General features: G+C 47.9%; 2 protein-coding genes and 1 long non-coding RNA gene across 7 annotated transcripts; 2 read left to right on the forward strand and 1 right to left on the reverse strand.

The window, feature by feature from the left end:
• Positions 1–26: 26 nt before the first annotated feature.
• On the forward strand, positions 27–8,667 carry lrrc66 (leucine rich repeat containing 66). 4 transcript variants are annotated; one of them, XM_088631210.1, is made up of 5 exons: positions 27–869; positions 1,344–2,580; positions 3,497–3,666; positions 4,121–4,460; positions 4,936–8,667. In XM_088631210.1, exons 2-5 carry the CDS (start codon positions 2,190–2,192, stop codon positions 7,056–7,058), a joined length of 3,024 nt encoding a protein of 1,007 aa, XP_088487336.1. In that variant the 5' UTR covers positions 27–869; positions 1,344–2,189; the 3' UTR covers positions 7,059–8,667. The 4 variants fall into 4 exon arrangements, with proteins under 4 accessions (XP_088487336.1, XP_088487274.1, XP_088487422.1 ...); XM_088631148.1 differs by having other exon boundaries at positions 2,058–2,580; XM_088631296.1 differs by having other exon boundaries at positions 2,073–2,580.
• A 1,195-nt stretch (positions 8,668–9,862) lies between these two features.
• On the reverse strand, positions 9,863–22,095 carry dcun1d4 (DCN1, defective in cullin neddylation 1, domain containing 4 (S. cerevisiae)). Of its 2 annotated transcripts, none has more exons than XM_088631694.1 (11): positions 21,986–22,095; positions 19,539–19,600; positions 16,722–16,761; positions 15,995–16,109; positions 15,110–15,198; positions 14,057–14,127; positions 13,634–13,725; positions 12,528–12,636; positions 11,959–12,063; positions 11,049–11,151; positions 9,863–10,460 (listed from the first exon to the last, which is right to left on the reverse strand). In XM_088631694.1, the coding sequence occupies exons 1-11, from the start codon at positions 22,002–22,004 to the stop codon at positions 10,405–10,407; spliced, it is 861 nt and encodes a 286-aa protein (XP_088487820.1). In that variant the 5' UTR covers positions 22,005–22,095; the 3' UTR covers positions 9,863–10,404. The 2 variants fall into 2 exon arrangements, with proteins under 2 accessions (XP_088487820.1, XP_088487879.1); XM_088631753.1 differs by lacking the exon at positions 21,986–22,095 and adding an exon at positions 20,992–21,165.
• LOC148677447 (uncharacterized) lies at positions 21,320–22,883 on the forward strand. Its single transcript, XR_015936685.1, has 2 exons — positions 21,320–21,455; positions 22,048–22,883. It is a non-coding gene; the product is annotated as an uncharacterized LOC148677447 (long non-coding RNA).
• The last annotated feature ends 2,833 nt before the right edge of the window (positions 22,884–25,716 follow it).

Raw genomic sequence — 25,716 nt, forward strand, 5'->3', positions numbered from 1 at the left:
CAGTGGTTTGCAAATCGGACCATTCTTTAACGAGCTCTTTTGGGTTTTTCATCTTCGAGTAATTGGGCTGATCAAGCTGTCATGAGAACTTTGGTTCTGTGTTGACCTCGCTGGCTGTGTTGGCCGGTGGGATGTACTGTCGGCTAGTATATTTATTTGTACTTAGTTCTCATGGAGCAGTAGAAGAGACCCCATGTCTCAGCAGCAACACTGAATTTTCTGAACACAGAAAGTTTTATCTGTTCCCATTCACATAATTCATTCTAGTCACCAGATTCAGGACCAGTCCACAGGGTCCCCTTTAGTACTTTTTCCAAAACGACAGTAAGGTGAACGTGGCCACAGCTACAAGTCCGATACTTGGAGGTAATTTTCATTTGCAGTTCTGAGGCATTTCCTTAACTAAAACCTGGAGCTTCATCAACAAAATGAGCCGTCTTATGTGGAGAAGTGTTGCATAGTTGGCATCAGGCAATATTCCCCTTTCTCACTCCTACAGTACCTCTCTGGTTAGCCACTGACCAGCTTGAGCGTGGGGCTTGTTGATGATGGTAAAACAAAATTTCAAGTGTTCAAAATCTGAAATACATTTCATTAAGACTGCTGCCAAGAAGTCCTCCAAGTTCTAAACTGTTTTTGCACTCATTGTGTTGATATATTTGCAGCGCCTTCAGCCGAAGGACTGGTAAGACATTAACTCAGGCTTGTGAATTATGCCAGAGAACCTGCTGCTCAGAATAGGTACAGTGATTTAACACTCTAGCAGACTTTGATCTGTTGTTTAAGGTAGGAAAGTGAATGAGGAACCATATTTCAGGAAAGCAGTCACAAGACTGTCCGCCCTTTGTGAAGGCTTGGTGTTTTCTGGGGTGAGTGTTCAATCACTTCATAAAATAGCTTTATTTTTTTAATTTTGATCACAGATACCCAAATTAACCAGCTGTTTCAGTGTTGAATATCAATTCTGAAAACTGGAGAAAGAAAATGATGATTAGGTATCGTGTGTCCCAAATGAAAGTATGAACGTCTAACAAAAAAGCCAGTGATTTCGTTCTATTTAAGGCATCAGAGTTAATAGAATTAAGATCTTTTATCAATTAAGTGATCTGTTCTTTAAACCAAATAGTTTTTTTTTTATTATTTTCTGGTTAGTCCTGTCAGAAATCAGAAACTGATTTACATTGAAATCCTTTGACTTTGTGTGTTTGAAATGTAATTAAAGTCTATTGACGACATGTTTAACATGCAAATATAACAGAATATATTTTAACCTCCAGAATAACAGACTTCCGGTCTGTTACCAAATTTCCTGGGCGCACAATTTGTTTAATTTTTTTATTAAGGAGGAGGTGGAAGAAGTGACGGATTGCAGTTCAGACACGATGGTGGATCTAAAGTAGGGTGACCATATTTTGGTTTTCAAGAAAGAGGACGGGGGGATAATCGACATGCCTCCGAAGTAATCTTTTTTTTTTCTAATCAAACTTTTTCTAAGTTTTTATTAAATTTCTTAGTAAACTTTTAAACAGTTGCAGGGTTGCTGTTTCTCATCCATAATGGCAAACAAGGAAAAAAACAAGAATAGAGCCCTATTTTAAACCAAGTTTTTTTTTTTTTCATTTTAACACAAAGGTCTTAAAATCAGAGGAAAAAAATGAAGCCATCATAACTTAGGAGAAGTCCTAAGATCTATTTTTAAGTAAACGTTTTGAAATATAATGAATTTCTCATGGCCATTAAAAACAGCTGCATACTCGCAAAAACCCTTCTCAAGCTTCGCTGCGTGTAAGTTGAAAACATCTACCGGTAACGCGTGGAACGAAGCTGTAGGCCTGTGTTTGTTTACACAGTCTGAGTAACAAGCAACACAAAATCCTGGAAACTTTTTGGATTTTTTCAAAGAAATCCCAGTCGGACTGTTATTTTAGGTCTCAAAAAGAGGACGCCTGGTCACCCTAATCTAACGCAAACCTCAGGTTTAATCTGGGCAACCAGAAATCGTGAGGAGGCAGGATTCGAGTTATTAAAAACGCATGTTTTCCTCTATTTCTCTTCAGAATTTCAATTCCTAGTTATCAGAAACAGAAAACACCTCTGTTGCTGGGTTGTTGTTGTTAGCTGTGTGTAGACCGGCCTGCAGCGGCGCGCACCAGGAGCTCCAGGGGCCGGGTCCCTGGGTCCCAGGTCAGATGGTGTTTTTCGGGGCCACCATGGGCCCCGCCGCGGTGGTCCTGCTGTCCCTGTCCACGCTGTGCTACTGCTGGCCCTGCCGCTGGGACGGGCCGGCGGTCCTGGACTGCTCGGGCGCCGGGCTGTCCGCCCTGCCCGGCCGGCTCCCCCCGCGCGTCGCGGTGCTGGACCTCGGGCGACACGCCCTCCGCGGGGTCGCGCAGCTCCGGCTCGGAGGCAACAGGATCAGGCGCCTGTCGCTGTGCCTGGGGGGGGCAGGGGGCCCGGAGCCCGCTCGCCCTCTGACCCCTGACGCCCCACGCCGGAGCAGGGAGAGGCTCTGCGTGTCCTGGGCTCCCGATCTGCAGCTGCTGTCGGTGGAAAGGAACCAGCTGAGACGCATCCCTGCAGGTGAGTGGGCGTGGGGCCGAGTTTACTTCCTTTAGAGCTCCGTTTTGATGTGAAAAGCTTTTTTTGGTGGCGTTATTAAAAACCATGCTTATCTTAACCATGAATAACCATGGTTGTTAAAAACACTTGTTCATGTTTAATAAGAGGCATGTTTGCCCAGGTCAAATAGTCATATATGCAGTTTATCATGGTTTATAAGTCATATATCAACTTTACTTTATGACAAATTTCATTGTGTGAAACCCCAGGGATTTCTGTAACAGAGCCTTGGTGTGCGCATGCGAGAAATGCAGGGGGTCCAGATTAATTATTGTCACATGACCTGAAACTTCACGAGGCGAGGTATATATGAATGAGTTTCTTCAAACGATTCTCCTCCCGCCCGCCCGTTGGAATGTGGAATGAGGGGCATCGGAAATCCTTACACTTTCAGAGGATCATCTCCAGCATGGCCTTCTCCGTCCAGGATATTTTAATCATCCACTTACCTCTGGAACACAGGCATCCTTGCATTGCAGAAAGAGCTGCTGCTGTACAGCTCTTCTGTTCCTCGTGGATGGATGATGGCTGTCAAATATGCTTAGACCCTCTTACTGACTCGAGGCTGAAGTGTCAGATTTTAATAAAGCCTTATTTCGACCTCAGGATGAATGCATGCCTCTTGGTCACTTACTTACCAGCAGATGACCAGCTAAGTGCAGGGGGGTTGTGCTTGTTGATGTGGAAAGACTGGGCTTGAGCTAGACTCTCTGCCAAACACTAAACAGTTATTTTTGGTGAGTAATTTAGACTGCTCCTGTGGCGTCCGGGAGGGCATTTTAGTTGCCATCAGGATTCACTCCAGCTTGCCAGGCCCCAGGGAGGATCAGCCTAGGGGCAGGAGGGCAGTAAGGTCTGGTGCTGGTCCTTCTTCCAGGCCTGGGCCGGAGCCCCTCACTGCGGGTGCTGCAGCTGTCCAGCAACAAAATATCCGCCATCCGCCAGCAGGACCTCCGGAACTGCACGGAGCTGAGAGCCGTTTTCCTGCAGCACAACGAGGTCTCCGCCATCGACCCCTCGGCCTTCAGGGACCTGGGGCAGTTACAGGTAACTTGAGCTGACCTCTGCCCCGGCCAGCGGACAGGACAGCGCCGTTAATAGTCAAGTGCTTTCTGCAGAGAACTCGATGGCTGTCCTGGCTGATAAAAGACAGACTTGCCCTAGGTTTGTTTTATGCGACTTTAAATATATGCTGACAGTAAACACCACAACAATGGAGATCTTGGGTCTAAATTGCATATTTAGTCAAATTAAATGAAATATTAGTGTTTAAAATAAATACCATATTAGGTGCGGCCATCACCTACTGCTTTAAAGCATCTTTTTAAACATTCATCTCACTTTAGGAGTTTTTCAGCAAAAAAAAAAACTGTGCTGTTATGAGAGATTGTGAAGCTGTTACAGAAGATTAGTAATACAATAAATCATCTCGTTCTGTTTCTGCACAATTAAGAAGTAAATTAAAATCACATCCAGGCTGTTCATCCCCTCGCAACACCAGGTCTTGGATCTCAGCTATAATGCACTGACCACCATCCCAGCGTCCGCCTGTGTTTCCCTGACCCTCCCCGGTTTGAGAGTGGACTTGAGGAACAACAGCTGGCTCTGTGACTGTGGGCTCCTGGCAGTGAAGAGGTGCTTGGCCTCTATCAGGGGTGCATCGCAGCAGTCCTGGCCACTTGTGTGCGAGGAGCCAGCGGGCCTGGCTGGGAGAGACCTGCTGACCCTGGGAGAGTCCGAGCTCTCCTGCAAGAGGCCCGGCGGCGAGCCCGGACCTCCTCGAGCAGTGACCACGCGCACTGGGCGGCACACGGTCCTTCCTTGTGGGATCTCAGATCAAGGTACTCAAAGATAAAGACACTCGTGGATTGTTTTTAGGATATGTTCCCTACTACTTTCGAAGAAAAAAACATTTAAAGGAAAATTGAGCAAATTTTGGTCTGTATGGTCTACAGCCGAACTTGCTGTACATCCCACTGTTAAATCGCTCGGTCGTGTACAGTCCATATGTACTGGACCACTGTCTCCATCTCAATCTCTACATTCACATTCTGATGAGCCGAGACCCTGTAGCCACATCAGGACTTACACCTGCTTGCCGACCCCTGGCGGACCAGCGTTTTAACTAGAAAGCTTCTGAAATCAAGGTGTCATTTTTGGTTTTATCACAGGTCACCCAGCGGGGCTGTTGGGGCTCTCAAACTCAGCTGCTGGCAGGGCTGTCATCTCCTAGTTTTTGCTCCACCTGAGCTCTCAGCTACAGAACTTCTTCTAGCTGCTAAATTCACCTGGCGATGCATTTCTTTTCTGTTCCAGACGCCGAGCTGAAGTACTGGCTGACGCCACACGGACAGGTCTGGGAAACTCACACAGGCCGGCTCCAGCTCCGTGAGGATGGGGGTTTGGCGATCAGGGGCGTGCAGGAAGGAGATGCAGGACCGTACGTGTGCGCGGCCGGAGGAAAGCTGGGTAGTGTCTTCATTCTGGATGTGCATGCACAAAGTCACGGGCCTGTCAGACCTGCTAGGACGGCCAGAGATACACGGGCTTCCCCGAGGAAGCAAATCGGACACTCGGACTTCGTTCTGGCAGTTTGCCTGTCTGTCTTCATCACGTTCATATGCGCGTTCTTCATCGGAGTGGCGGCCAGACCTCTCCTGGACCTCCTCTGGCACAAGATTCACCGACGGAAAAGATCTTCGGCCGAGCACACCTACAAGAATGAGGGCTTTTCAGAGGGCAGTGCGGATGCAGAGAGAACAGAAAACGCATCGGTTGGCGAGATGCGTAATCCCACGTGGAGCAGAGCCGCCAACGATAACTACGTTACCATCCTCCAAGCTCCACCCAGCGCTGAAAGCAGGCAGGACTGCGTATCAGAAAATGGCAGCTCCACCAGCAGTCAGAGTTCAGTGGTCAGAGATCAAACTCTGACAGGGGCCGAATCAAAGAACAGGGAAGTCGACCAAAATATTTTTGTATCTGTCCCTCCGTGGTACCCTCACTGCTTGACTGACACACACCAGCACTTCAGGGGAGAAGACAACCAGGGCCTCACCCTCCCACCATGCCATGAAGGGCAGGATGTGTCAGGTCACCTGACATCCAGGCCAGAAGAGGAGACTGCTCCCTCCACAGACCATTTACAGGGGGACCTTGAGGCAAAGAATGCAATTTTGGGTCCAGGGTTTAATCAACAACCCTCCAATCTTAATGAAGTGAAAGATCTTCAGCAACCAGAAGGTTATTCCTACAGCATGGAGGAGGACGGCAACATCGGGCACCAGGAGCCCAGCCGTCTGCTGCCATCGTCGGCTGTCAGCGAGACAGGAAGTGCTTGGGTGAAGAACACTGGTGATATAGAGGAGGACCTTGCAGTGAGAGAGAAAGACGTAAATAGCACTGTTTGGGAACCCTTTCCCTTCAGAGATCATAGCGCCTCCTTTGAGGGGCAACTGGATCACTCACAAGTCCTTGTCCATGACTCTCAGGCACCTGCAGCTACCAGGAGGGAAGGGGCAGAGTGGACATCTCAACAGGCACCAGCTGAAGAGAGAGACGCTGTGAATTTCTACTACTCCTCAGGCCTAGTGGCGGAACAGAAAACATCAGCTTCAAGCAGTGCTGGAAGTGCTCGGAGCGAACCTGGCGATCTGCAGAAAGCTGAGCTTGTCAGTGGGGGCACACCCACAGGAAGAAGTGACAGCTGCTGTCTTGATCCCTGGACAGCACCATCCAGGGATGCTGAGCAGTGTGGGAGATCCGATCAAATGTCAAACATCTTAGATACCCATGAAGAAACAGACCATAAAACCCTCAAAGGGTTTCCTGAATTGACGGAAGGAATACTGAGACAACTGAGCCCAGAATTTGATTCTGAATTCTGGAATGATAGTGGAGAGAGCTTCGAGTTCAGCGACTCCAATGTCGAGGACAACATGAACGCCACATTGTTTTCGGATTTCAACCTAGCCCAGCAATTAAAGATGGAAAGGTGGTCTCCTTTTGGTGGACCAACCCCAAACGAACCAAGAGAAGATGAAAGTAATTCAGAAGTGCAAAACGGCAGCTTCAACAGCAGTCCCGATCTCTCACGTCACTGTCCTGAGAGGACCAAGTTTTCAGAAAAACAGCCTGCTGCAAACCTGCAGGTAATCGACAACAGAGAGTGGGGCAATCGGGTCACGAGTAATACATGGGAAAATGCTGATTATGATGGCAACCTGAATTCTTCTCCAACATTTAATCTTGACTCAGAAAGCACACTACACCTGGAAAATGTTGCACAGGTGCTTTCTCCACACAACACACCACTGTACCCCACGGTGGAGACTTCTTGTGTCCCGACTCCCCGTCTTTTAAGGACATGGAGGAAGACGCAGAAAACACCAAAACTGAAGAGGCATGGGAGTCTGACCAACATGGGCATCTTGCTCTAGACAGGACAAAGAGCAGCATGGAGGAACACAAAGCTGCAGGATGGACGGTCTTCAATTGCAATCCAACCTTGCAGAGCTTCTCAGGTGAGACTGGAGAAATGACAGAGTGGCCACCTGCTCCCACAGAGGCGGGGGCTGATGACTTCCACGCAGCCTTTCCTCCAAGTGGGACACCGCAGAATGCAAGTCCCCAGAGCACCCGGTCTCCTCCAAGTGAGATATGGTCAGACCTAATTTTACCAGATGAGATGTTTGCTACTCGACCAAGACACCTAGAAAGTGAAGTTGCAGAAACGGACAGCAGCCTTTCTCAGGATTCATCTGGAAGCTCAGCTACACTAGTAAACAGTGAAGGTATTCCAACCACAGAAGAGGACTTCTCAGAGTCTCCGAGACCGGCGACTGGCCCAGGCGAGGATGAGCAGGTCAACACACAGCTCCTTTGTCATCAGGAGCCAGTGGAAGCTTGGCTTTCTGCGCCGGCAGGGGAGAGGAGAGAGACGGTTCAGTCGTTCTCGCACTGCAAACAGAAACTGGACTGGACCAAAGGAGGATATTTTGTCCAAAAGAGAAAAATAATGGACACCTTCTCCGCCGGCTTCTACTCTGTGTCCAAAACCACAGAAGCAAGTCGGAAGGGATGCGAGGAGGAAAACACACCGTCTGCAGCCCACGCCTCACGTATTAGGTCTGAATCCTCAGGTGCTCCAATGTCGGGGAGCACAGCGACCTTTTCAGCAGGACAACTGCAGGGGGAGCCTGCGTACATCTCACCCAGGGAAATTACAGAAACAGAAAAACCCCTGGGGGCCAGTTCACCCAAGGCCTGTGAGCGGGGCTGGGGAGGATCTCGGGGTCCTGAGGGGCCTCTCCTCGCCCTCCCCACCTCAAGCCCAGAGGAGCAGCCCGGGAGCCCGGCAGCTCCCCTCTTCCTCTCGGAGGCCAGAATCAACGAGGGGAGCGAAGCTTGAAACACTTTCCACATCCAAGCTCATTCCTCACTCAGAGGTGAATTCAGTGAAACATTTCCTAGAACTTTCCATTTGATCAGCCTGCCCGCAACAGGACTGGGCCGCAGCAGCAGCATCTAAAGGCAGCTGGACTCAACTACACTGCGCCAGCCCAGCTGCAGGACTGAAGGATCATTCACACCAACAAGCTCTCAAGACACATGGGAAATCTCAAAAGGGCTTTAGTCCGGTAGAAAAACATGAATTTTAAGAATGCAAAAGAATTTACAATTATTGGCTAAAGTACTGATCATTGGGCTGCCCTTTAAGGGTTTAGTCTTTTAAAAGCATTATCTGGTCACAGATCTAGAATCACCTCAAAGCTTAAATTCTGTCAAATGTATTATTGTGTATAGTTAGGATCTTATAAACTAATCCATTCTTAAGCCCCTTAAATAATTTTTTAGTTTTTGACTATTTCAAACAAAAGTGAGCTGATTGATGTTTGTAACTGTCCTACCACGAGTCTGATAGTAAGAGATGGCTGCTGAGGCAGCCCATGTTAACTGTGCAGCAAGACTTGTCTGTGTTCGATACTCATTTATCCATTCTCCGTGTACTGTACTTCCACTTTTTTTAAATTACATAATACTACATGCCTTATTTTTCATTATTCATGCTGAAGGAAAAGGACTTTGCCTAAGTGCAGGAATCACCATGTATTGTGGTCTGCACATTTTAGAACGATTTTTTGAAGCTTTAAATGACAATTTAACAAGGTACAGAACACTGAATGTACAACACTACCCCGCTGGATTGCCGTGTAAGTCCCTAAAAAATTCTAAGTGGTCCCTACTTACTGCTGGATTTATGAAGCCTTTAACACAAGGGCATCATGTCAACTAACACATTTCCAATTAAATAAAATCTATGCCAAGACAGGCCAGAAGATTACACTTTGACAGGGAACAGGAGCACCATGTGGAGATTCGCAGCAGTAGAAGTACTCCATCCACACTTGTGAACGATATCCTGTTCTGGGCTTGTGAAGTGTGGAACATTTCTATACACTGCACATTATAGGAACCGCAATATTACTACTTAAATACACTGTGGAAGGTATTCGAGTACTTGTCCGATCTGGTAATTTAGACTTTACCAACAGGTATGTTGAAAGAGGATAAAGCAGGGCTTGCTTTAACAGCTGCAACAATGAATTCCTCAAGAGAAGAAGTAATAACGCATATAAGAAATAATAAATACGTAAAAATGTTAACTTTTGTTACGTATCAAAGACTAAGGACAAATATTGAAAGCGGGAAACAGTAACTTCTGTGGTAAGAGCTGGGAAGCCCTTGCAGTGCGTCTGCTCTTTTGGGAACGCCCAACACTGGGCAGCTGTATTTACTGAGCTCAACCATGACTGAAACCACACAGGTCTCCTGCTCTACTGATGAATTTCCCACGGCCTGCCTCACACGGGCCAGCAGGACTGCATGAACTACAAACACCCGTGTCCATAAGACCCCACATGCTCTCCTCGAAGAGCTTGGCCTTTCGGCACAGCCAAGCCCTGGGCATCCGCGGAAAGTTACCGGGGCGCTCCATGTGGCCGAGACAAAGCGCCGAGCACACAGGGGGAAACACGGCAGCCTGCTGGACCGAGATTCCTCCAGTTTAACCACTTCATCGACAAGCCAAAATGAGACAAGAGCTCCAGCCCAGTCGAGGCGAGCCCCGCTGAGGCCACCACGCTCCAGGGTCAGCCAGTCTTTCACCAGGAAAGGCTCTCCAATCGGATCTCCTTCTCCTTCTCGAGTTATTGAAGGCGCCGACAAAAGAACTCCCTCCAAATTAAACTTTGAAACAAGTATATAATTTTTAAATGGACAGATACAGAGAAAATAAATTGAGAGAAATTAAAAAAAGTGAAATATTATGCCAAAGAAGTAAAACAAAAACTAATTCAAAGTCGAGATTTAACAAACATTTAAATGATTCTGACAATGTGCCCTGGTCGAAGTGACTTAGTTTAAGATCAAAGAGTCACTGAAATGGTAAGCTTTCTTGTAACATTACATGTAACTGAAATGGATTTTTCTTTCTATTAAGCAACTTTATACACATTTACAAAATACAGACAGCAATATACACATCACAGTGTGAATGTTGGTGGCTCCACCAGCTCGTAGTGTCAATACAAAATGCAGAACAGCCATCAAGGAACAGCGCCTCACTGAGGTGGAGCTGGCCAGCTGCACAGTGAACACCACAGTCCCTGTGAGTGCAATACAGTGCAGAGAAGCTGCATGCGCGCTGGGATGAACAGGAATTAAATGGATACATGACGGACAGCTGCAGTTACAGTGGTTTTCCACGAGGCCATCCCTGGCGCGCTACGACATCTGTCTGTCTTTGTACCACTCCACAAACTCATCCAGCAACACGGGCCCTGTGGGGAGAGGACACACAGCAGTGAGTACGCACCGCGGTCACGGGCATCGCAGTCACGGGCACCGCGGTTTCGTCCCGGGCTTCCCGCCCAGGCCTCCCTGCGGCGGTCACTCGGGGACGAAGACCATTCCGTCCTTTTTCCCCAGAAGGGTCACCCCGACACCGGAGCCTTCGGTACGCCTTGCCTGGACAACAGGCTGGGGGCCCCTTTCCGTTTCAGGGGACTTGGCAACGCCGCCAATTCTAAATCCCAACTTTCACGGCCAGTTCGCCCGTGTTCAGATCGCCTCGGGGGGAAGATGGTCCGTTATAGCAAGACGCTGTTTTATAATTGTCATTCTAGCACAACAAAAGGCAGTTTTAAGTATTTATTATGCACACATGACTTTTAACACTAAATAAGCCATTAAAGTAATATAGCGATAGTAATAGTGAAATAAGTAACCTATGCCCCCTAATTACCACTGTAGAACACGGTTTGCACATTAAAAGCAGGAGTCCTCCTGTGCCGTGACTTACAGAGACCTGTTTGATGTCAAGCAGGTAAGAGTGTTCCGGTACCGACAGCATGGAGATTTATACTCACAGGCCCCATCTTCATCGTAGTTACTAAGGTCAAGATTAATCGTCCGGCTGAACTCCAGCACATTGCACCACTGGTCCTTGTTAATTACTTTATATTTAGATTGCTACAAGGAAAACAAAAATAAGAATTGCAACTAACCTCATAAAAATAAACGATAAATATTTCCATCCAAAACAAACTCAAGACTGCAAACAAAATCAAAATACACTTTCTTCCCCCAAGTCTGCAAAAGTTATTTTGACCATGAGGAAACTGGCCATCTTCACATGCATGACCTCTACACTGGGGGCCTGTACTAACACACACTCCTGCCCGGTAGTCCCTACACCTCAACCCTCCAGCTGATGCAAGAATCTGGACCCATGCTGATAGGGGACATGGTGACGCTCAGACACCAGACACAAGGATACCCTCAGGTACTGGACTCCTGATGGTCAACTACTGCACTCAAGCCCTTCAGAGCAGTGAGTAGTGGCCCCCGTCACAGCGAATGAACCGACCCCTGTCCAGACACCTCAGACGGGCGTCTTCCTCTCTCCTGCCAGTCCTGAGGTGATGTAGCGCCGAATTATTTGAGACGGAGCTCTGGCAGTTTGTTGCGAAGGGTGCATGCCTCTACCCCCCCCAACAAAATGCTGAAAACAGCTGAAAGGAGAGCTGCAGCTACTTCACAGCGCAAGCAGCATGGTGGAGCTCCACCCACGTGGAGACTTCACACACAAGCCCAGCAGCTTCAGCCGGTCAGGAGGCCTCGCGGTCTCCACAGGACGAGGCGGCTGGAACTCCCTCCCCAGAGCACGGCTTCAGGATCATCCCTATCTGAGCGGACCGGAGCGAACTCACAAACGACGGGAAAATAACCCAAGCTGAAAGGAAAGGATGGCAGGGAATGCAGTCAAGGACCAGATACCTCTAGAAACTGGTTGAAGACGGGGAAGAGAGGCCATGTTTTGCCCAGCAGCAGACCCAGCATACATTTGGCAGTGTTAATGTCTAGACTCCGCTGGTCCTTCTCCTGCCCCAGAAGAGAGAAACAGGCAGTCAAACCCCAAGTGGCAGGCTTGTTAAAGACCCCACAGCTCAGGGTAATAAGCACTACGCAAGCAACAACTCCACAGCTTCACTATGCAGGACGCAGCACGACCGAGGTTTCAGTTTACTTTCGTCCCAAGAAAAGAAAGATGAATGCTCTTAAGCAGGGGCACAGAGGTATAATCGTTTACTCCAAAATTAAAAACATTATGCCTGAAAACGGCACTTCATTAAGTAGGGCATCTTTCAGCAATGGGAAATAATCCAAATCAGTTCTAGACAATTGATACAAACATATGAAGAACAATTACTAGGAGAACGTATACATGATAATACTAGGCAGTTATGTAATGTCAAAGGTCAGCCCTGCACATGCTAATAGTACGTGTAAGTTTAGATTCAGCTCGACGGCTTTAACTTCAGTTTCCGGGTACAGCTACTACTTACCCGTGCAAAATCAAAAGCATATCTGTAAATCAGCTTAAAATTCGACGACTCATTCAGTACAGATCTCAAATAGTCTAAAGAGTTTCTTAACTTCTCCGTGGTGTCACACCTGCGAGTTTGAAGAAAAAATTCTGATTAATGACCTTTACTCCATCAGAGAGTGCAATTCAAACAAGAGATACCAAGACCTATCAATTCGTGTGCATTTAAAAAAAGTTGATGAACATTTTATTTTTGCCAGGAGCACCTGGAAATATGTTAATCACTTCTGCAGCATCATCTCATTGGCCCTTTAATCAGAACAGCTGGGTGCGAATATCCTTCCCAACCTAGAGCCGTCTGGTCAGAAAGACACCAGCGCACAGCACGACCCAGGCAGGAGCTGGAACCTCTAGGTCACACATGTGAACTGGCCAGGCTGGGACAAAGCTGCAGCCTGTAATTAGATTTAAGTACCTGCGATTTGCCGTTGGAACACGCAGCCCCATAGACTAACTGCTGCTGCAGTATTCTTGAAAGGAAATTCAAGGAAATTCTCCTAGTCCATAAACTCACAGAGTTGTAACGGTTCCTATGATGCAACTAGAGCGGTACTAACTTTTTAGTTAGCCACATGACCTGGGCTTGAACCCGCAATGGCTGGGACACAGAGCTCAACCTGCCTCTGCCCCGCGTGAGCCCCTAGGCCCTCTCCAACTACACCGGGGAAGCCATTCACCCCGTTACAGGCTAGCGCGCAGATCACGCACAGAACAGGGGTCACAACCGAGAGGAGGCCATTCACCCCCCCGCCTGTTCGCCCCCGTTTGCCAAGAGATCCCAGGGTCTCACCCAGCTGTCTCTCGATAGAAGCCGGGATATCAGGTGGCTTGCTTCACACTCCCACCACCCTTTGTGTAAAGAAGCGCCTCTCCCGTTCTCCATTTTAAATGCACTTTCACACAGTTTCTACTTGTGTCCTCGCGAGGCTATCAGTGGCATAACAGCAAGAGCAGAAAAGCTGGAGAAAGGCTTCATTTCTTCACGGGACAGTTTTATTAATCAGGAAGACAATACACGCCCTGCAAGCAGCTCCTACAGAAACCAGGGTCATGGGAGTAACTTACTGTAATGCACTCATGCCCTTCAGCCACTCCTGTAAGGTGAAGTATCCCATGTTCTGTGCATCCAGCTTCCAGGCTAGAACCAGCATCACAACCTACACAGGAAAAAGTGAGAAAAAAAGTGGCATTATCTAATACCACATTAACACCGAGCCCCTGTGTGCAATAGCATGCACACTGTATTAATACTATACAGCTACTAGCATTAGCTGAATGAGTCTGACAGATCAAAGGCAGCCAAATCGTTTTATTCAGTGGTATGAGACCATTCTCTTACTTTAACTCAGTGAATTTTTTATATACTTTCAAAGAAGAAACTAACAGCTGTGTCACAAACCTGCAGCATGCCATTCAACATCCTGCTAGCCTGGCAAGTTCAAAAGCTCAAACACTCCAACAGTTTTGAAAACTCAGGCAGCCTCTTACATTTTCAGGCTCGACTCCAATATCTTCACAAAACTTTTCCATGCCTTCTGGTCCCACAACGTCATCGTTACCTGAAACGCAATTCCACCAAAATTTACCAGGTGCTTTTATCATCGGGTGCTGCCCCAATCACAGTCAACGGCCCAGCTCTCCATGCTGTATGCAGCAGAGAACATAGCTATGTGGTTTTTAAACCAGCCTGGTTTGCTGCAGAACTGTGGTACAGCATCTCTCTCCAAGCACCTGGGACTTGAACCTGCAACCCATCAGTCAGGAGACCTGGGCCCTAACAACTCCAGTACAACACTCACTAGGCTTAGTGTAAACCACCGCTCAAACCAATCACAATCAGAGAGAACTCGGAACTATTCCATGGATATGTCCTTTGAGCAAGTATCATCCGGATATCAAGACGCACCAGTTTGTAAAACTCCCTCTCAGTACTGCTCACAGCTTTACAGATACTCTGGTTATGCAACGGCACATTTCTGTAACCATCCGCTAGACCACGGGGAAATGGCTGTGAAGCACAACGTGCCCTTGCCTGTGTAGACGCACTGGGCGTGCAGCCCGACACGGGACGCCTCTCTCCTGAGCTGCGTGCTCACCAGGAGAGGGGTGCAAGCAGACTCCGGGATCTGGAGGGGTCTTGGACGGTGCGTTATCTGTGCCAGGCTGTGGCCACATCAGCTCTTTCAAGGTGTCCATGCAGAGGCACAGAGCAGGCCCCGCAGGCCCGCCCAGATGGCAGCAGGACGCCTCCTTTTACAACTGCGAGCAGAGCGCTCAGCTCCCGCAGGTACAGAGGAGCCACCTCGGCTGCTGCCCGGAGCACTGAATCACTGTTGCCGATCCTACTCTGTCATCTGCCCAATCCACAAAGCATCGGAAACTAAGAAAGCCCAGGACTTATACAGCTGCTTACTATCTGAAACGAGCACATTATTTCTCCTTTAATAGTTATGAGAGAGCGCTGTGGAGTCCCATCTCCCTCCCCTCACCCCACCCCCTCCTCCAGCCCACCTGCCCTGAGCACCGCGCCTCTCCCCTCACCTGCATATTCATAAAACCACTCCAAGCAGCGTTTGCTCGAGAACACCTCTTCATTCTTGATCCTCGTGGCCTCGTGTTTCCTGTACATCCTGCAGAACACGAACACCAAGGCGTTACGGCACACGAGCACAGCCACCCCAATCGCACTGAAGCGTCGGGCAACAGGCACTGCGGCCCCCCGGACCCACAGAGCAGCCCCTGACCGGTCAGTCGAGGTCACACTTCTCAGGGTTTCGAATAATACGAGCGGGTCTCAATCTCAATTACACAGTGCAGCAAACATGAAATTAAAATTTAAAACGTTTTCAAAATGCTACTTGAGAATGGCACTGAAGAACAAACTATCACAAGGAACTTCCCTTTTTGTCAAACTGAATCTCCACATCCAGCATCAGCAAGCAACTTATTTGAAAGAACACAAGTGAAAATCACAGACCCTCCTGCGAACATCCTGGCAGGGGACCGAGGATGAAGGGAAAGCGCTTTCAAGTTAAAGCGACGAACTCTACAAACGAGCTCTGTATCCAAGGTTACTGGGCATGTTGTGCTCATTGCCTTGATTTCTGGATGCTCAGCACTCAAACAGCACAAACTACACGTCACGATGGGGTATTCCACCTGCGTGCCCATAGCACTGCTTTCCATCGGAAAGACTTTGCGGGAGGCAAAGGCATCCTGCTGAAAGGTAAAGAAAAGAAACACGACAGTTTGGCTGTGGAGCCTTCTTCAGGTTCCAGAGAGAGAAGAGGCAAAGCAGGAAGTGAATCAGGCACCAGAGAAGACCAGAGAGAAAGTAGGAGGGGGCAGGGAGCAGACGAGAGCGAGAGTGTAACCGAAGGCGCAGAGCGGCGCCACGGCCATCCGGGAGGCAGGAGAGCTCTGTACCCGTCATGTCTGCTCTTCTTCGCAGACAGGTCGTCTCCCGCCGCCGGCCTCCTCTTTTTCCTGGGGGGCATTGGCTTCGTACAACAGTCCGACACACCGCACGATCGGAGGCTCCCTAGAAGACAAGCCAGAAAGCCGTCACTCCGCAGTCGCGCGCCCAGAGTGGGAGCTGGGACGCGTCGTCACCCGCCTACAGGCCGAGAGACAGGTCTGCACCATCACACCACACACAGCCGAACAAGCCCGCAGCTGTCGGACTCGAGCCCATCCCGGTTTCCGGGAGGTCGCCCCCTGCACCTGTCCAGCACAAAGCGAGGACACCCCGCTCCCCAGTACTGGCCACTGCATCACTGCAGAGCCCAAACGTGCTCCACTGGCAAAGGGCCCTTGCCAGCCGAAACAGATAAGATTCGAATTAGAGTATCTGGTGGATTTCTTTCACTGGGCACACTGTTAAAATATTGTGAAAAAATAAAATACTATTACTCTCAATGTTCTGTTTCCAAATGTGGATAATTCCCAAAATTAAAACCCTGAGTATGGAAATACCAACCTACGTTTTGCAAAACTTCCCAACTTGTAGCACTAAGCAAAACTAAAAATCCCGATTATCCAATGCGTCGTGCTAGTACAGACAGTCCAGTGTGTGCTGGTTCGTTTAGCTCACAGCACTGCTAAACCTGCACTGGGGCAGAGCTGCAACAGATCCATCGGGGGATTTAAATACCTGTCTGGTGATCCTCCCGGCTGCTGTCTTCCGTCAGGTTCTGTGGAGACAGATATCATTATGCTCCCGGCTTTACAGAAGCTGTCGACGGAGATCAAACACAGATGTCAGGAAGTAAGCGGCTTACAGTTTTCTTAAGCCAGAAACCTTGCGAAAAACTGCATCCTTTTAAAACAAAAGGTACCTGTATGTTCAAAATACAACTTTGTTTTTGTGGCACCTGTGATTAGAATACACACATTGCAGAATTACAGCAGACACAAAACCAACCACATAGTATTCAAGGATACAAAAACCACTAACACAAGCATATGGAAAACATTCCTAACTTGCTGAAGTGGGAAGGGTCTAAGCTAGCCCCTAGGAACATGCACTGAAAAGATTTTAGAGTATCACTATGCGGCTGTGGATTTCCAGTCAACAGCAAAGAGCAGAGCTCTGCTCTTTCTGCACTCTGTATACCCTCCGACACTGCCCATATCCTTCAGCACGCTGCAGCTAAACTACAGCAGACCTGCTGCTTTTAACCTCCTGGGCTTACAATACAGCAGAACACACATGTTATTCTATATCGGAAGTCAATATTTCACATGCTCATTCGGTTAATTACAAATCAGGGCCTACGGAGAGAGCAGGAAAAATCCACTCCTGACCACACCAGTTCAAAACCCTCATCTCTTCCAACACCCCCAACATGCTGTATATTAGCCACAGGGGGAAGCTAGACTCCCTGCTCCGTGATTCAGGCCAGCTGAGACGTGGGTCCTGTACAGTTCAATATACTGAACTATTCTGACCTCTTTAGACTTATAGCACTCCTTCTTGCCCTTTCTAACAACCCAACTGCGGGAACAGAGGTCACACCTGTGCTTCACTGAGGAATGCTGTCTCCCAAGGCTTCTAGGAGACTGGGAGTCCTTACAGAGGACTGCTCCCAGAGAGATCTGGACACTAATGAAGGAAAGGCGCCATGCTCCCTGATCTGCCCCAGACAGGTGAGCTCTGTGTAGTGGAAGAGCACAGACTCTCAGACAAGGCCTCAGTAGGCAGTGTATGTAAAGAAACAGCCCCAGAAGCCTGTCACAGTCTTGTGGCTCATGGTGAGAGCATGCAGCTTCCCCAGGGGTGCCCTGTCATGTGCAGGAGGGTAAAGAGACAGGAAATGTGATGCCTGGCGAAGGAGCCATTATGGCTCTGAGGCGACAGCCACCCCATAGTGCACTGCCTTGACCTCTTCCCTGCTGCGCAGCTCGGCAGCGAAGAGGCCTGTCTGGCCCCGCACTGCAGCGCTAGGAAGCTCTGGGTATCCCTTTCCCTGCATTCTGAGCAGGCGTAGCAGACACAGACCAGAGTGTTAAAAGACCTAACAAAAACGCACTAGACTAATTAAGACAAAGTACCCGAACCTTCTTCCACCACAGGTCTCGTTAAGACAGGCTGTAATAGAGCCTTTTAACCCAACTCTGCACATTCCAGGCAAGGACAGTCGCTGCCCCTGCACATGTTTCTAGAAACCCACCCCTTCACATCCCCGTCTAGGCCCTAAGGAGCAGCTCTAAGACTACAGGCTACAAACTCATCGGTCTTCATCGCCAAGTGTCTGCCTGCCCATCACTGATGGAGGGACCACACAGAGACGGTTGGATTTGGACAGAAACCATGTCACCCAGCATTACTGCACAAAACAGAAGCCACTGTCATTGTGTGGCTTTGAGTTCATCTTCTTCTTCTTTTTCACAGCCTCAGTCTCAGACTGTCCTGGGGTCAGCTGCTTTGGTTGCTCTTCTCCACTTGTCTCTGTCGAGCACATCTTCCTCACTCACTTCACATACCTCCATATCTTTTCTCACACAATCTATCCATCTCTTTCTAGGCCTGCCTCTTCCTCTGTTACCTTCCACCTCAAATTCCATTACCCTCTTTGTTACTTCCTCAACGTCCCCCCTCATGATATGTCCATACCACTGTAACCTCGCCTCTCGCATCTTCTCAACCACATCCACCACCCTACATCGTCTACGGATTTCTTCATTTCTGATCTTATCCTTCATTGAAATCTGCAGAATCTCTGCAGTTCTTCTCATCAAGTTCTCTTCCCTCTTTCCAACTGCCAAGCATTCAGCTCCATATAGTAGTACAGGTCTAATCACAGTCTATCCCTCGGGAGGGGGATCAGAATACCCTCTGGGTATCCCTGCCCGTCGTAAGAGGCGACTAAAAGTGTTGTCAGGAAGGGCATCCGACGTAAAACCATCTTGCCAAAACCATGGTTGCAAAGAACACAAAGCTTTGAGTTCATCTTGTGCACCTAAATTAATTGAGGTTTGACACCACAAAGGGTTAGAATACTTCAGAAAGAAAAATGGAGAAGTCATGATTGCATACCTGTTCGAGTCTTGTTGTCTACTGCTTTGATTGTGTGGAGTGCAGTGTTTGCAATACTAGCTACTTCAAAGTGTCATGACTGCAAACTTTAAGGAAAACTAACATGAAAACTGTTCTAGGGTCTGAATACTTTTGCAATGCACAATTTAATGACAGCTCAAGTGCAATTCGCTCCTAGCATTACAGTATAAATTTAAATATTAGTTAGCACGCAGGTGTATTGTTTAAAGAGAAGCCACTGTTGTGAACTACAGATGCACTTGTGTCCTGCTGTACTGCACTGGAATTTAAACATATGTAAGCATGTGTATTCATATACCCTGAAACTTTATGAGCTTACAAAAAAAAAAGACACTGGCCAGTAAAAGCAAGAGCACCACACTCATCTTGAAGTTTTTGCTACTGTTAAAACCACATCAGAAACATTATTACCAGCCTGTTGAGGGTGTGGTAAATCTTCGCCAGAGTAGTAAGGTGAGAGTTCAGCTGAAAATCTGTAAAGAAAGAAAGCCACATTAACTCCCAGTCAGGAGTTCACTGTCAGGTGCAGTACGTTTACAAGAATCAACCCATCTAGGAGGGGATGAAGTGCCTCCTTACACAACTGCTATACCAAGGCCACATGAAGGGGATCCCCTCATGTATGTGTGAGACTCCTGCACATCTCCTGGGACACCCCCAGGAGGTATATATTCAGATGAGTGCTTTGTCTGGGACAAATCTTGGTTTTCTATTGGCATCATGCTCAGTCAGGACTTGGGAGATGCGACTAGCACACGACAGATCCCTGAAGCCGAGATCTGAGCTCAGCTCGACCTGCACAACAGCAGCACAGATCTGAGATCGAAGCCCCAGCACGAAGACCAGGGCTGGGCTCAATTTCTACAGTTCCATACTTCCCGCGACACATACAGCTGATCTTCCACAGGAAGGAACAAGGAAACATTGCTGAACATTCATCTGATGCGAAATGCCGATTTTTTTCTCCTGTGTGGATGAGACACCCAGCGCGATCGGACTGTCGCGTCCCGCTCCGCACAGCTCGGGATGTCCCAGCACGCTCGCTGTGCGCCAGGGCCTGCCTTCTCCCAGGGGCTGGGGTGGTCCACATCACCCCAGCAGCAGACAGGCCCCCCCGAAGCCAGCCGGACACACTGGGACACACTTTCTGACCCAGGAGGCAGGCGGCACAGGTCCAAGCCTGTTTCAGGAAGCAGCTGGATGAGACCCTGGCATCGGGGAGTGACTATGTATGGAACGGGGCCCGATGGCCCGCTCTCTCGCAGCTCTGCATCGGAACTGGGCCGGCCTGGAAACTGAGGCACCACACAGGCCTGCCGGGTCGGGGCTCCGACCCAGTTCGGCCGCCCGGTTATCTGCGATGCCCCACCCCCCTTGAGGACGTCAGAAAGGTCGCACAGGCGCGGAGCCAGTCGGTCCACCTGCCCTCTGGGGTTATTTCGCTCTTGTCCCCTCAGAATGCTGGGTCTACCTGGACCGGAACCGGACCGGGACCGAACCCGCCCACACCGCCACGACTCTGAATTGCACGTTAGAAAGACGCCCAAGCCTGGCTGCTACACGAAGCCCGTTTTGCTTTAAGTTATTTTATGCAGACGGTGGCTCCGACATTAAACCCGACCTCGGACTGAAGTGACGGAATCGTGGATTTCAATCAGCTGTGTTCTGGTACCACACTGACCCGTCCAACGTTCAGCCGAACCGGGTTTCCCCCCAGTTACCCCACTTCAGGTGCAAAAGAAAGGGGGGCAGACGTGTTTTATTTTCCTTTAACTTCCAGGAAAACCACCTGCTTTTCACTAAAAACTGTAGCGTCCCCTGAAGACTGCCGCATTGTATAGCTATGTTGTTCAATATGACTTACTTGGGATTAATAATATTCTCTTTTTGTCACCGAGTCAACCGTGTTATGGAGTCCCGTGTTGCAAGCAACGTGGAGTTCAGCTCCAGCTGGAAGCCTTTTCTTTGCAGAACCAACGCCACGACTGCGAGAGGCAATTTCTATGTCCAGGCCAAGCCCGACTGCGCTTCGCTGTATAACATAACAGTACAGACAAGTTGCCCCGAGTTTTACAAAGTATGAGGAGCGCGAGTGGACACATGGGGTTTGTAGTTCATTTGCCACCGCAGGCTTTTGTCTACCGCATCCGCCGGTGCCCGAACGAACTACATTTCCCAGAGTTCCCGGGAAGCGAGCGTTCATTCAACACCCCCTTCTCCTCACACTCACCCCCAACTAATGAATGCGATATAAATTATTGCAGAATCGCTGCTACGTAAAATAAACCCTGCAAATCGCTTCATGGGTGGCTTCTGCGTCCATCACGGGTAAGGCCTGCAACCGTGTTGCACATCTGGCAGAACTGAAAACGATTTTCCAGACAACTGCGTCACAATTTTCCTCCTGTTTTTTTTCCTCCCGCAGTTTGCTTGAAAACTGACCTATTTACGCTGTAAAAACACAATATAACCCTTCGTTTTTCTGCGCGATCCGCAAGCATTCGCGAGATCCTTTTCTTTCACAACAAACCGCGATTACCTTTTTGCTGGGGGGGGGGAAATCGTGCATTTTCTTCGTCTCGCATTATGGCATCCTTAGCTAGACAAAAGTGCAAATGCCGATCGTTTCCAGCCCCTGCACGGCAATAATATGACCGGGAAATTCGCCTCTTAGAAGACAAGGCGTAAATTAATACCTATTAATACCCAGCACAGGGTAACAGATGAACTGTGCGGAAATATAAACGGGAAAAGTAAGAATTTGACCTGGCACGCCACTGCGGGCCCTTCTGGACTGGTAAAAATGAAAAATAACAATGGTAATTTACGAATTAACAGTAAAAGGCACAAATACTTACTTGCCGCATCAGAGTGCATTTTTATCAAACACACTGACCAGCTTCTCTGTGCAAATCTGCAGACCGGCCAGTGGGCGGGGCATGTCAGGGTGACACACGCCCCCCGATGATTTAGGTGGATGGAGGACTCCGCGGTCCCGCCCATGCCCTGTTCTGATTGGAGAACCATAACGTCACTTAACCTAAGGAGGCGGTCCGAGAAATACAGCCCTCCTGCCGAGGAATCTGAGTGGCCAGGGCTCCAGGGAGACCCGCCCCTGAGCGCATCCTATTGGTTAAGCACCTCGCCACAAACATCAGTTAACCGGAGTTTCCTCGTGCAACATGAAAAGCCAGCCCACGATGGAGCCTCATTGGTGGGGTGGGGACTTGGTGCCCGCCTCTTTAGGGTTTTCTATTGGTCATTAGACCCTTCAATCACCCGAATATCGCGTATGCGGGGCTATGATTGGTTCTCATGACAAGCTTGTTTATTATGGGGGTGTGGTGTGGTGTGGTTTGATGTGGTCTGTTAAGTGAGAGACCTTAGTGTGAGTTTAAGAATGTACTGCAGGATTTACGTGTAGCGAGAAAATTGTAAATTGCTTATCTACTAACACGAGATTTGACTAAAGACCGATGTTCTATGTGCTTGTTTTTAAATGACATCTGAAGCATTAGGAATGGTTCTCAAAATTGTACAGAAGCATGGCTTGTGATCAGTCATTCTTTTTTATTTAAAATTCAAATAAAATTCAGTGCAAATGCATAAATGTTACCGCTGTCAGCGTCCAGTGCTAATTTACGATGTTTTTAAAAGGAAAATAACGAGAAAACATCGTATTAATCATTTTAAGTGCCTTGTGTCCTGCTTAGGCAGTACTGTGGGCTGTACACAATAAAAACAAGATCCAAGCGAGGACTGACAAAGCTCTCTCTTCTGTCGTGAAAAAACACGGATATCTGCAGGAGAAAACAGGCTTTGGCTGCTCCGTTCAGACCGAAAGATTCCTCCACCTCAAGAAACAAAACTTCACAGAGAAATGATTGAACTTTAACATGGCGACGGATTGCAACTGGAGACAAATATTCATTTTTTGCCCCTTTTAATCGCTTTTATATAATACCACAAAAATACACTAAAAAGGCGTAGACAAGGAGTTTACAGTGACAGCTTCAACTGCTCAGCGCTCAGACCCCTGAATCTTATGTACTGTAGTACCTCACATTGAGGGCAGAGTGTAAAAATCAATATCCTGTCTCTGGAAACACGCCTTTCTGGAGAAAGTGTTGAAACGTAATACATTTGGGGTACAGTCAGCGTTCCCACATCTTTGCTTATAGGTCCATTCTGGATGCTGTTTTCTTAAGGCTCATACATTTAAAAGACCAAATTTCACTTCTGTGTGCTTCCATTTCCCCTGTGTCACATTGTTCAGAAACAGGAGCTGCTTTCCTGTCTCCACAGCTACCTGTACAGCACAGGAACATGGGGGAGGCGGTGAATGAGAGGAATCTAGCTTGATCGTTGTTTCAGTAGCTAATTGATCTGGAGAGTTACAGATCCTCTGTAATCTACTTCAGTTCTGTAGTGACAAACTAGATTCTTCAGATGATGACAGATTGAGGCAATTCTCTAGAGAGGAGCCTTACTGAAATTACTACTTCAGAACGTATTGCAACCAGCCTGGTTGCAATCCTCCACCAGCGAAATTGATATTAGCCTTTGAGATATTTGCCTGGCTCCACACATGGCAAAGATTAAGGCCATAGTTTCCATGGCATGTCCCCTGTGTCTGCTGCTTGTAATTTTAAATGGGCCCTTCATCATTAATACTTACTGTAACTGACCCGCTTGCGGGTATCGATTTTTTCCACAGTCAGTGCTTAGTTTCAAAAAGTGCCATGTTAAAGTGTATTATTTCCACTACCTTCAGCAAACAGAACTTTATGCAGTCTCTCTTCAACGTGCTAATTACACATCTGCTTATTCTATGTCTAACTAAACAGCTCTTAATAGGTGATCAACTGATGATGAACAAGTACACATAGGAGTGACACTTTATGGGACACATCAACAGTGGGAGTGGGACTGAATTAGACACACCCACAACAGGAAGGACAATATATCAGACACACCCAGAACAGGAAGGACAATATATCAGACACACCCACAACAGGAAGGTAATGTATCAGACACGCCCACATCTCTTTCTGGTCAGGTCCAATTGATTACGTTTCAGTTAGGTAGTCCTGAAACTGATTAATGGGGATCATACACATTTTGAATTTATTCATATTTTTAAGAGCTGAAAACAAATGAAAGAAAATGGCCTCAAAACAGAAAATAGAAATAAGTGAGCCTGTGATGACAGACTGGCCTGTAACAGAAACCAGGAGACACAGGGGTGACACGAGGACCAGGACTGAGAGGGGCTGTACTGGGGGTTGTTTGAAACCCAGGCCTGACAGCAGACAGAAAGCCTAAATGAGCAAGCAGATCAATTACTGGCAGCGATTAGCCCTGGAAATTAAGGGCCCAGCTGGAACAAGACAGACAGGGGTCCCCCAGGACTAGAGACACACTCGCCTGAGATCTCAGCGCCACTCACACCTGCTCTGCTGGGAGAGGGCAGCTCAGATCAGGGCCGATGGCCTCCGTGGATCTCCTTATTGTATTAATCTCCAAACTAGATTCGACAACACATGCAATTAAACAAAAAAAAAACCCAAAATGTTCACACATTCATCTTACAAAATCACGTATGGGTGTTTTGAGATGAATGATTGCATGCGTATTAGGAAATTAATTTTCAAATCACTGTCCAGGACTGCGTTTATGGAGTTCACTACAGAGCCAGCCACAGGCTGCGGTGATTTCTCATTCAGACAGTGAGAACCGAGCTCCTCTGTGCCTCTCAGCCTGGGCTGCTCTCAGGCAAGTAGCACAAAGAAACTGGAGCACAAGCAGAATGGCACCGTGCCGCACACTGTGCTGATGGACGTGCTGCTTTTAAAAGGCTGGATCATGTCTTTTACCAAAAAGCACTGGAAGACCCTGTAGCCCATAGAATTGGGTCTGTCCGATACGCTGATGTTGCTACGAAAAAAAATTAAATAGTTTGTTAAAATAGACATTCACCTGCTTGTGCCTAAACCACACTTTCTCTCATAGAGGTACTAAAGCAGCTTTTCTCTTACACAAATAGCTGCCCCTTCGATTCTCAGAGGAATTCTTTCAGAATATCACATTAAGCATCAGAACACATGATTCTTTCGGTGTCATGAAAGATCAGTCTTGACTTGTCGACACGAGGAACGCCGGCAGTGCACAAAATCGAAAGAGCACTTGTGTTTCTGATAAACGAACAAGATGAGAGACTATTTCATGAGCCAGGGCGTGACAGAACACACTTGATTATTAGAAGCCGCTTTAGTTGCTTTAGGACAGGCAGTTAACGTAAAACAGCAGTATGAATTTGTTTATAATTTCTTGTTTTAGGAATTAATTTTATATACCGGGGTGTGAGGAAATATGAGTAGCTGAAAATTGTTTTAAAGAAATTCCGCAAGAGGGCGCTCCTGTAGAGGGTCGTCATTTGTTCCTCTCAGATCAAGATTTGTTAGTTTGCTCTGAATAATTCAAGTAGCGTTAGACTTGTAGAGCAATAATGAATTGGCTACCTTAAAAACTCACCAAGTACGTGAGTCAGGGACTTCAATCGCTATTTCTGTTTCTAGTGCATTCGTGC

Source organism: Lepisosteus platostomus, chromosome 1 (assembly GCF_059453375.1).
Source record: "Lepisosteus platostomus isolate fLepPlt1 chromosome 1, fLepPlt1.hap1, whole genome shotgun sequence".
Taxonomy (NCBI): domain Eukaryota; kingdom Metazoa; phylum Chordata; class Actinopteri; order Semionotiformes; family Lepisosteidae; genus Lepisosteus; species Lepisosteus platostomus.

Bases quoted from the DNA above. Each gene is read 5' to 3' on its own strand.
- lrrc66 (XM_088631210.1), top strand. From the start codon at position 2,190: ATGGTGTTTTTCGGGGCCACCATGGGCCCCGCCGCGGTGGTCCTGCTG. The intron at 3,667-4,120 runs GTAACTTGAGCT...TCGCAACACCAG, and splicing joins GGGACCTGGGGCAGTTACAG to GTCTTGGATCTCAGCTATAA. The intron at 4,461-4,935 runs GTACTCAAAGAT...TTTCTGTTCCAG, and splicing joins TTGTGGGATCTCAGATCAAG to ACGCCGAGCTGAAGTACTGG.
- dcun1d4 (XM_088631694.1), bottom strand. The intron at 14,128-15,109 runs GTGAGGGGAGAG...ATTGCGTTTCAG, and splicing joins GTGGTTTTATGAATATGCAG to GTAACGATGACGTTGTGGGA. The intron at 12,637-13,633 runs GTAAGTTACTCC...TCAAACTCGCAG, and splicing joins AAGGGCATGAGTGCATTACA to GTGTGACACCACGGAGAAGT.